We start from the raw sequence: 11,180 nt of genomic DNA, 5'->3' as shown, positions 1-11,180 counted from the left end.
CCGAGCAGACACGGTGCTCACCCCAAACCGACCCTTGCGGAAAAAGAGAAGGGGGGGGGGAGCTGCACCCGGGCCGCGGGAGGAGGGGATCCCAAAGCCGGGAGAGCCGGGGTGAGGAGTGAAGGGGCGCCCAACCCTCCGCCGGTCTTGGGACCGGCTCACTTCGAAGTCCCTCCCGCTGAGCGTGAGGGGCGCGCGCTGTCGGGTGGGGGCCGGGGCTCCCCCACCCCACTCCCCAAGCCGTCTCGCGGTGCTCCGGGCTCTTTTTTGGCCTCCCGCCCCTGCTCCCCGCTTCCACCATGACAGTGATGTCTGGGGACAACGTGGACGAAACCTCGGCCGCCCCTGGCCACCCCCAGGAGGGCAGCTACCCCCGGCAGGCAGACCACGACGACCACGAGTGCTGCGAGCGTGTGGTGATCAACATCTCGGGGCTGCGCTTCGAGACTCAGCTCAAGACCCTGGCACAGTTCCCCAACACGCTGCTGGGCAACCCCAAGAAGCGCATGCGCTACTTCGACCCGCTCCGCAACGAGTACTTCTTCGACCGGAACCGGCCCAGCTTCGACGCCATCCTCTACTACTACCAGTCGGGGGGCCGCCTGCGCAGGCCGGTCAACGTGCCGCTGGACATGTTCTCCGAGGAGATCAAATTCTACGAGTTGGGCGAGGAGGCCATGGAGAAGTTCCGGGAGGACGAGGGCTTCATTAAGGAGGAGGAGCGCCCCCTGCCGGAGAAGGAGTACCAGCGCCAGGTGTGGCTGCTCTTCGAGTACCCTATCGACCGGACGGCCCAGCTTCGACGCCATCCTCTACTACTACCAGTCGGGGGGCCGCCTGCGCAGGCCGGTCAACGTGCCGCTGGACATGTTCTCCGAGGAGATCAAATTCTACGAGTTGGGCGAGGAGGCCATGGAGAAGTTCCGGGAGGACGAGGGCTTCATTAAGGAGGAGGAGCGCCCCCTGCCGGAGAAGGAGTACCAGCGCCAGGTGTGGCTGCTCTTCGAGTACCCTGAGAGCTCAGGGCCCGCCCGGGTCATCGCCATCGTGTCCGTCATGGTCATCCTCATCTCCATCGTCATCTTCTGCCTGGAGACGCTGCCCGAGCTGAAGGACGACAAGGACTTCACGGGCACCATCCACCACCCCGACAACAGCACGGTCGTCTACAGCTCCAACATCTTCACCGACCCCTTCTTCATCGTGGAGACCCTGTGCATTATCTGGTTCTCCTTCGAGCTGGTGGTGCGCTTCTTCGCCTGCCCCAGCAAGACGGACTTCTTTAAGAACATCATGAACTTCATCGACATCGTGGCCATCATCCCCTATTTCATCACCCTGGGCACGGAGATAGCAGAGCAGGAGGGGAACCAGAAGGGCGAGCAGGCCACTTCGCTGGCCATACTCAGGGTCATCCGGCTGGTAAGGGTGTTTAGGATCTTCAAGCTCTCCCGCCACTCCAAGGGGCTGCAGATCCTGGGCCAGACCCTCAAAGCTAGTATGAGGGAGCTAGGGCTGCTCATCTTCTTCCTCTTCATCGGGGTCATACTGTTTTCTAGTGCAGTGTACTTTGCCGAGGCGGAAGAAGCTGAGTCTCACTTCTCCAGTATCCCCGATGCTTTCTGGTGGGCGGTGGTGTCCATGACCACTGTGGGATACGGTGACATGTACCCTGTGACAATTGGAGGCAAGATCGTGGGCTCCTTGTGTGCCATCGCTGGTGTGCTGACAATTGCCCTGCCCGTACCTGTCATTGTGTCCAATTTCAACTATTTCTACCACCGAGAAACTGAGGGGGAAGAGCAGGCTCAGCTGCTCCACGTCAGCTCTCCTAACTTAGCCTCTGACAGTGACCTCAGCCGCCGCAGCTCCTCCACCATGAGCAAGTCTGAGTACATGGAGATCGAAGAGGACATGAATAATAGTGTAGCCCATTACAGACAGGCCAATATCAGAACTGGCAACTGCACCACAGCCAATCAGAACTGCGTTAATAAGAGCAAGCTGCTGACCGATGTGTAGGAAGAGCCAGTGAGCAAAAAAGCCCCACTCAAAAGACTTAACCCCCGTGACTCTGGTCACCCTGTGTAGATACTTTACTAAGTAGTCTTTGAATGCTTTACTCAACTGGCAATGCATTGTTGCATTGTGAATTTTGGGAGTGGCAAACCAGAAACTTTCAAGATCCATGCACACACACACACACACACACACACACACACACACACACACACGAAACTATTTTTGTTTTGTTAAAAAAAAGGAAAAGGAAAGAGTATTTTCTAAAACCAGCTTTTAAAATGCAGCCCATGAAACTAGTCCAGGTAAAATAAGATTCCTTTTTGCCCTGTGAAACATTTCTGATTTTTTGGCTTCTTAAAAAAAAAAATTTAAAACTAAACCCCGGATGATCAGTTAGAAACACAAAATTAAAATTTGCCCAGAATTCCAACTTAAGATCTTTGCGAACCTTGCAGCAAGGTAAGGGCAGTGCTTCTAATGTAATATACCAGCTGCAATGGGGCATGAATACATGGTTTGATTTTGATCAGCTGAACTGCATATTGCAAGGTAAACAAACCCAAATCCCTTCAGACTGGTTCACAAGGCTCCTTATCAGTCTGATACTGGTCCTGCTCCATGAGGATTTTCCCACTGCCCCCTTCTCAGACTTCTAATCCAGACTATTCTCTGAGAAAAGGACAGCTGAGTTAATTTAAGTGGTGCATCTGCAGAGCTGCTGAGAGTTCCCAGCCTCAGGGGATCCCAGCTGCCAGGGACCCAGCCTGCAGAACTGCAGAACTTAGTCTCCTTACGGCAAGAGAGCACAAATGGAGTCACATGTAAGCATGCTGGAATCTGGTAACATTTATTTTATTTATCGCATGCTGAGAACGTTAACCCAGGCGATAGGGAATAAGTTTACTTTGAAATCAACTCTTCTAAAAACAGATCCGTTTTCATTTGCATTCACCAAAAGTGCACTCCTTCATTTATTAAGTCTTTTAGTAAATAAAGGACTGTCTTCAAGTGCATATGTTAGTCAGATGGGGACAATAACTTTTTGGAGCCCAGCATGTTCTCTTATTAAGCATTATGGCCTATTTGATGAAGATGTACCTTGAATTAATTAGTGCATGATTTCAGTAATAAACCTTACAAATAAAAATTTACAAGTCCGTGGGATGAAAGGCCCAAAGAAATAATGGGGGTGGGAGTGGGGGGGCACAGTCAATTTTCCCTTGGTCAATCAGGGAATCGTCAGGTTTCTGTGCAGGTTGGGGCAGAGAGAGGACTGATATGCCCATCCCTAAATGGGAACTATGTGGAAACTTAAGTCATCGAGGTATATATAGTAACACCTAAGAACAAGTATTCTTTCTAGTTGAAGATAAACCAAGCAAAACAAACACACAAAAAAGGTGCAATATTGCATGTTTTTGGTGCATTCTTAGGATGTAAGTGATAATGTTTATCTCTTGTATGCATCCAAAGCAGAGCTGATTTCTTTTTGCAGTCATGATTTGAAGTCTGTTAAGACTTCAACCCTCCCCTTGAGGCTCCCTGAAGAAACTCAACCAGTTGATTTAATAGTTGCTTAGTGCCTTTATCCTGTACCCACAGTGAACTGCAGAAAGTGCCTCCATAACACAGCTGAGAAGTTATGTAATAAGAGGGAGGAAGGGTTGGGGCACAGATACTTTGCTTTTTATTTTTTTATTTGGTTTCGTTTTTTCATCCTCACCCTCACCTCACCACTGTGAGAAGCCTGCTGCACCCTGGATCCTGGAGAGCACAGGCCCGGGAGGGCGCCATCTCTGGCCATCCTCTGGACTCCGTCCCTCGGACAGCCTGACTGTGAGCGTGACCTGAGGCCCATCTTTGAACTAGATATGGACCATGAGCTCGTGTTTTTCCTCTTCTCCACCAGAAACCAAGACAAACTTTTGGGGAATTTGTGTCCCCCCAGAGGGCCGCTCTGACGCATGAAACTTCGTCGGGCCCAGTGTGCAGTCATGGTACATTTCCTTATTTTTTTTCTCCGTTTGCTATAGTACTTTGCAAATCTCAAATAGTCTGATCTCCTTGGGCATTGTAGGAGACTTGGGAACACAGTGCATAAAGACCTTCCCTGGGTCTGCCCTCTTGGCCCAGCCCATAGGTTCCTTCTGATGCACCTGTGACCTTCCCACCCGGCAGGCTGAGCATCTAACTTCTGCTGCCCCAAGCCCCCGAAGAGGATGATAGGGACCCTGTGCCAGTGGGGAGAGAGCCACACACTCAGGCCTCTGGAGCCAGCAGCTGTCCGCCAGCAGGGAGGCACTCCCACCCTTTTGAAGTGGGGAATCTTTGTTCTTCGCTTAGCATGCAGTCGCCTGCTGCTGACCACCTTCCACTCCTGCCCCACTGCTTCTGGAATCTTCCCTGTGACTTCCATCTCTTCCCACCATCTTATCCTTGATCTATCAGTCAGGCAGCCAACCAGAGGACCACTGGGTCAGGCTGGCTAGCTGGGTTCAAGGAAGGAACACGGATGTGTATTTCCCTGTGCAACTTTTGAATCTGAAAGGTGAAGACAGCACACTTCCTGGAAGACGAGGGGCCAACGACTGCAGCCTCTGACTCCAGGGCCTCAACTCCTGTGCGGTGTTCAACCGCCCTCCTCCTGGCCGTCCGTCTCCCCCAGCTTCACAGCTCCCCCAGATGGGGAGGAAATTGTAGACCCTCCCCAAAGTTCCAGGGATATCTCGATCTTTTCTTTTGACTTTGAGGTCCAGGACACAACAGAACTTAAAACGCTGCGCTCTGTCAACAGCAATAATCCTCTCAGTACTGTTACTATGGGATGGATGGATAGGTAAGGGGGGCAGGGCCGAGCCATGAGGCTGACTCACTGTGCCGGGCGCTCCTCATGCTTCATTCAGGCTGGCCGAGGCTCCGCACGCATGACAGGAGTGAGTACTGCATGCAGTGAAGCTGTCTGCCTGGGTTGAGGATGAGCTGTTGTTATGGAATTGGGTGTACGGGAAGGAGTGCTGCTTATCCATCGTAGCTCATTGCAGCGAATGGTGAGAGCGGAGTACAGGGATTATCTGTGTAGCATAGGCATGCGACCTCTGACCCAGCTCTTACCCTTGCACTGTAATGTGCTGAGATGTTTTTGTAGGCCTGAAGGTGCACTTAACAAAACTACCTACTAAGGAACTACTATTGTTTGGCTTCCTTATCTCATTCTTATTTGATCAGGCTTTTTGCCTTCCCATCCCTTAGGTACTGACCTTTGAAGGCTCATTCCCCAATTATTAGTTTTCTTCAGAAGAAGACTTCTGATGTGCTGATAGCCATAGTTCAGCCCTTCCAGTGGGGCCCTAGTTCAGTGGGGGCCTGAAGGGCTGGCCACCCCAGGGCTGTTAGTCACCCCAGAATCTCTGCCGTGATTAACTCACCTCAAGTGATCTGAACCAGAGAGACCAAAGACATTACCTTTCTCTGTCCTCAGACTCTAGGTCCCAGATCCTAGCTAGGAGAGGGCTTTCTGTTTGCACCCTTCCCCTCCCATCTGTGCACACTTCCGCCTCAGGCCTGGTGATCAGTCACACTCATCTGCTGGGTGTGTGTTAGTGGTCAGCCCCGCACAATCTGATCAGCGAACAGCAAGCTTTTCTCCTGCACGCTGGCCAGTGGGCATTCATTTCTCTAACATAAACTTGTATGGTGCATTTAGATTCCACAGTGGAGAAGCTGAAGCACAAGGACACCATGATCTCCATTCGCTTGGGAAGAGACCAGAAATACACGTAGATGCTACATGAGGGGTACATATCTCCAGAAAGGGCCTTCTTCATGTTGCATATAATTATGCATTTTTCAAATTAGTTAATATCAGAAAGAATCAGTGAAAAATAGTTCCTAACCCTCCCATTTAATATAGGAAACCCATGCTTTTTAACAACCTTAAATTCTAATTCCTTGTTTGGTAGATTGGATTGAGCAGAAAGGAAACCGTATTAGTGGAAGGCGACTCCCCATTTTCTTCCAGGAGTGACTTCTTGGGAGTGGTGAAAATTGGTGGGTGGCAGCCGTCCATAGGATAAAATTGTTAGACTAAACTGCCAAACAGCCACTTTATCTTCCAGTTCTTTTTAAGCAAAAGGGAAGTCCTTTGATGTTTATGTTCATGTTAAGAAGACAAATAAACTTTTAAGTTTTTAAAACCAGACCCCCCACCAAAAAAAATGCAGGTTGAATTGTGATCTCAGGAAGTGGCCTCTCGTCTACCATGTGGCATATTAGCGCTCACATTTATATTGGGGAATTTCAGGGTACATGTGAACATGTCTGGCATGACTCAGGTAAATCTTACAGAATGTACATTACTTGCACTTCTCCAGTGGAGCGAACAGGGACTGAACGGGTAGGTGACTGAAGAGGCTCCAGGACTGTGGATCACCGCACACTCTGGCAGGCTGTGGGTGCAAGGCGGGAGCCTGCGGGTCTCATGCTAGTCTCTGCTCAGGTGAAGTGGCCCGGGGCTCCCTGGGAAAGCCCCGTGTGTATGGAAAGGGTGAGGCCTCACTGCCCCCAGGGCTGCGGGCTGTAGGGAGAGAACCCCAAGTCACGCTGATTTTCACTTAAGACATGAAACTTCCAAGAGTCTCCACATTTTGTCCCACAATCAGAGAAGAACAAGGAATGGTGTAAGGGAACAAAGCAAAACAAAGCAACCCTTGTAGAACATTCCAAGTCAAAAGCTATCTCCTCTCCAAAACTTGCAGACCCCTTTTTCTCCCCAGTGCACTGTTCGGGGACCATGTGTGCAGTGGCTGTCAGTAGACTGGATTTTTATGACACACCTCTCGTAGGAATGGTAACATTAGAGGTTAAAACTGAGGGTGTGAACCCTAAGTGCACCATCAGGACGACAAACCATTGAAGCTGAAAAGGCTTTCCTTCTCCAGTTTGCCATTCGCCTCCCCCTTGAGTTAAGGTTGTGTCTCATTTTCTCTCCTTGCAGTCCCCTTGCCCTAACTGTTTACCACATCAGGTAGAGGACGTTGAATGTTACGAAGTGAGAACCTAATTCATGAGCATAGTTTTCATCTATGCAATTTTACTTGCTTCTGTCACTTTATGATCTGTTCATATTTGGCATCAATTAAAGGTAATTTTTAAGGATCTTATCACGGACTACCTCGTGTGCTTGTTTTGTCGCCTAAATTGTGTTCTGGGCCCTTTGTTCATGACTGTGCTATAGGGTCTGTGATTACTGTGATAACTCAAGATAAAATCGTGAAGGAGCCTTGTTCCCTTCAGTGCTCACGGGCATTTCTACTGTCTGAGGACTTGCGGTGGGCTTGCATTTTGATAATAAATCCACACTTTGGTCTCAGGTAAGATTCCGAGTGGAGGCTGTTGGAATTTAGGCCGTAATAGTAAGGGTGACTCAAGCTGTAGAAGGGAAAGAATTAAATGAGGCCAAAGGGAGTAAGTCATTGGTTATGGCTGCTCACTTTGCTTTTAATCAGAAACTATTTTTCACCCACAGTCTGAGAAGCCTTGCAGGAAGGTGTGGGTGTGTGGTTTTGTGCGTGTGTGCATGCGTGCGTGCATGTGTAACAGTGCTGTGGGCCAGCATCTAATAGCTTTAGAGCTACATCACGATGTCAGAAGTGATTCTGAGGTAGCAAGCAAAGTGGTTCCTCACTACTGTCCGCAGACTCCCCCACGTTGTTGGAGGATTCCTTTCCCCCATTTTGTACTGACTTTGGTGCACTTCCTTTGGACTCCTCCTGAGAAGAGACCTCCTCCTCCTTCCTTGTGAGTATCCCGTTTTACACCAGCCCTTTCCTGTCACAGCAGACAGAAAGGGTCGCGCTTCCGAATGGGTGTCTGCGATTGCCCGGTGCACGGGGCGACGGGGGCTGCGGTGGGTTCGATCGCGTTGTGTTGGGATGAAGTTTGAAGAGGTGGAAGTGGATCTTGCTTTCGCTTAGAAGTTGCTACTGAAAGTAGACCCTGAGGCCGTGCAGGCTGCCCGTGACTTTTCACTTACGATCCAGTAACGGGTCAGGCTGAGGTCTGAAAGGGAAGGTAAGAGAGAGGGAGATCTCTCTGCGGACAGCAGTGGGCACGTGCCACAGCGTGTTTCTGAGCGCTCAGCTTCAGAATGCTGTTCCTGAAGCAGAAGCCGACACAATCAAGCAGATGCCAGGGCTGTGTTGCCTGCACAGCTTTGGCGAGGGCACCAGAGCCGCTGAGGGCAGGCGTCCTGTCTCTGACCTCAGTGCCTCTGCTTCTGGGCAGGGGAGCTGCCTCGCAGTCCCATTCTAAATCCCCGCTGTGGAGTTTGGGGAGGCCGGCCTCCGGGCGCCTGCTCTCACATTCTGCGCAGATAGGACTCAAAATGTTCCAGCTGCGAAGCTGGAAAGCCTCCCTTGGAACCAACCTACAAACAGGTAATAAAATACCCTGTGAGTCGGCTGCAGCAGAGATCCCGTCAGCTCTAAGATGCACCATTGCTTGACATATCTGTAAGGGCTAGAATACTGACAGGATTTGCCCAATTTTAGAGCTAGAACAATGTGTGTTTTTAACAAAGGAATCAGAATTGTTGAAAACGCTGTGATTCTAAATGCTTATCCTCCTTCGTTTCCTGATGTGATAAAAGGTTTCAATTCTCAATCCTTTAAATTTAGCAGTCTTTGGATCTGAATTGTGGCTTGAACCTTATTTTCAGGGCTGAAGTAGAACCCAGAGCCTTCCACGTGCCAGACCAGCCTGCTGCCACCTGACTAGAACCTTTAGGTGTTGTTGTAACTGTGTTTTTGTCTCACGGTGTTTCTGCTTGGCTTTAACCCCTGACTCAGGCTTCATTCTAGGAACCAGAGCTGTGTTAACCGGCAGAGCCATGTGCTCCAGAGACCACTAACCTGGCGAGGGCTTCAGACTGGGCATGACACACGGAATGGGGTTACACCACGCTGACCGCACCTCTCTTGTCCCTTCATAGTGTTCCTGGCAGCATCCAGACCCCCAGGCTCCAGCAGCTCTTTGCTGTGACAAAGTTAGCCGCAGCTGGGCAGGTTCACCTTTTCTGCAGTTTGCAGAGAATTTCGCCTTAATTGTATTGTTTTAGTCTCCTTGGAGAGTTAACTAAGACCATCACGGTTTTTTATTTTGTAGGCTGAAGGACCTGCTCGAGAGAGAGAGCAGGCTGGGTGAGCTAGGGATTCTGTAATCCAGAGTCTGGCTTGCGCTGGAGGCCAAATGGTTACTGGGCTGATTGAACGTGAGAAAGTGATGGTGCTTTCTAACCACTCCCAAGAAAGAGCAGGGACTTTGCATGGGCACTTAGTCTCTGAGCCTTTTAATTGCTTGTTTCTAAAATAGGAATATAAGACCTCCTAAAGGTGTGTGGATTAAATGAGCCGATAAGGTCCCTGTGTTGGGCAAACTGTAATGCGCTGTATAAATCTGAGTAGTAACAGCTATGATATTAATTAACAACGAAAGCCAGAGTAGGAGAAGAGCGCCATGGGCTAACCTCCTGGAGTGGGAGCACTGTGGAGGCAGGTTGTGGGAGAGCAGAGGATTTTCTCTGTGGAGGCTGCAGCCCCGGGGGTGGAGGTGTTTTCTGGAGGAAACTTCAGTGCATCCTGTACCCAACACCACAGTCAGCAGCCCCCAGCGGGCGATGCTATGCTTCTAACCCTGCTCCTCCTTGCACTGTTTTGCTTCTCCAGACCCCAGTGTCAAGGATGGGCTCTGCCGTGCTGTGTTGAGGGGCCAGCAGGCACCTAATAATCCTGTCACTTCTGTTTGCCTCATTTCCTCATGTGCAAAATATGATCTGGTCTGATTTTTCTCCCTTCCACCTGTGAATATTGAGAAATAAAGCAAGATGTTGCTTGGGAAGTTTCTCATCTGCTTGTCTGAGAGATATTTTATAAATACAACAAGCTATTCTTAGCCATCCTTTCTAAAACCAGAACAACCCTCACAAGCACCCATGAGTCAATATAACTTTAGAATAGCATATACTATAAAGATGCTTATAAAATTTATAAATGACAGTGTCTCTGGTGGTCCAGCCCCTCTTTTTTAAAGCAGTTGTATTTACATAGCAGTAAACATCTGTCTGCTTATCATGTGGAAAGTCACTGTAATTGAATAAGAAGTCAACGATCTATTGGAATCTTTGATTCATGAAACATTTTTCTAGAGAATGAGATTCAAGGGCAAATTGAGTGATTTTGTGTATCTGTGACTTGTAAGAACAGGTTTATGTGTTGTGTGCCTGTTTGCTGTGATAGCCTCTTCTTGATGCAGTTCAGAGTGCTTAACACTAGCTGCATTGTAGGGGCATTTCCAGAGAAACCAACTCCAGTTGAAATTTATTTTTTTTTCCAGAATGGAAATCAGAGATGATTGTCAATGAACAGGGTCTTAAGTTTAAGATAACTATGTTTGAAGCTCAAGGCCAGATCCAACTTCTATTAAAAAGTCTTATTCCTCAATATAGTGACTTAAGAGTGTTTGGAAATCCAAGACACTTTAATTATCTTTACAATAATGATTGTTCTGTCTCCCTCTCTCTCTTTTTGCATTCTATGCAATATCTTTTTCTTTCTCAGAAAGGAAGTAATTTTGTTTTATGTGAGTTTCAAAAGAAAACGTTCTAAGACTAAGATTCACTGCACAGTGTGTTCTTCCTTCATTATTAACAAGCAGAACGTTTTTTAGTCTTAGAGAAAGTTGTACTTATGTCAGCCCTTCAAAGATGAGACGCCCACCTCAGTTTTTGAAAGATTGAAAGATATTAACTTATTGTTGCAGGGTATTTCTAGTGAAGATGGAATAACTCTTTAAAATTTCAACAGGATGAAAATCACATTTGTTGGCATTAAAAATAATATTCACTCTTAGTGGATAAAAATAAGTATTGTAAATATCATTTAATCACAGTGTTGGTCATTCCAAGACCAGAATATCATAACTGTACATAAGAATTGCTGTGTTGAGATGATGGGTTTGTCCACTGCAGAAATCTCCAAGAGGTACATCAGAACAGACTGCTGTAGTAAAAAAATACCTATTGGCTATGAAATGTGGCTTACAATTCAAATACTTGACTTTAATTATAATTCCTAAGATTTGCAGCAAGATTGGGATGGATAAAA

At 48.4% G+C, this 11,180-nt stretch overlaps 1 protein-coding gene across 1 annotated transcript; it reads left to right on the top strand.

Moving 5' to 3' along the window:
• The first annotated feature begins 6 nt into the window (after positions 1-6).
• Kcna1 (potassium voltage-gated channel subfamily A member 1) lies at positions 7-7,183 on the top strand. Its single transcript, XM_019205658.2, has 2 exons — positions 7-755; positions 991-7,183. The coding sequence occupies exons 1-2, from the start codon at positions 300-302 to the stop codon at positions 2,020-2,022; spliced, it is 1,488 nt and encodes a 495-aa protein (XP_019061203.1). The 5' UTR covers positions 7-299; the 3' UTR covers positions 2,023-7,183.
• The last annotated feature ends 3,997 nt before the right edge of the window (positions 7,184-11,180 follow it).

Source organism: Fukomys damarensis, unplaced genomic scaffold (genome assembly GCF_012274545.1).
Source record: "Fukomys damarensis isolate Sample0158 unplaced genomic scaffold, DMR_v1.0_HiC HiC_scaffold_19, whole genome shotgun sequence".
NCBI lineage: Eukaryota > Metazoa > Chordata > Mammalia > Rodentia > Bathyergidae > Fukomys > Fukomys damarensis.
This window is presented reverse-complemented; position numbering and strand designations above follow the sequence as displayed.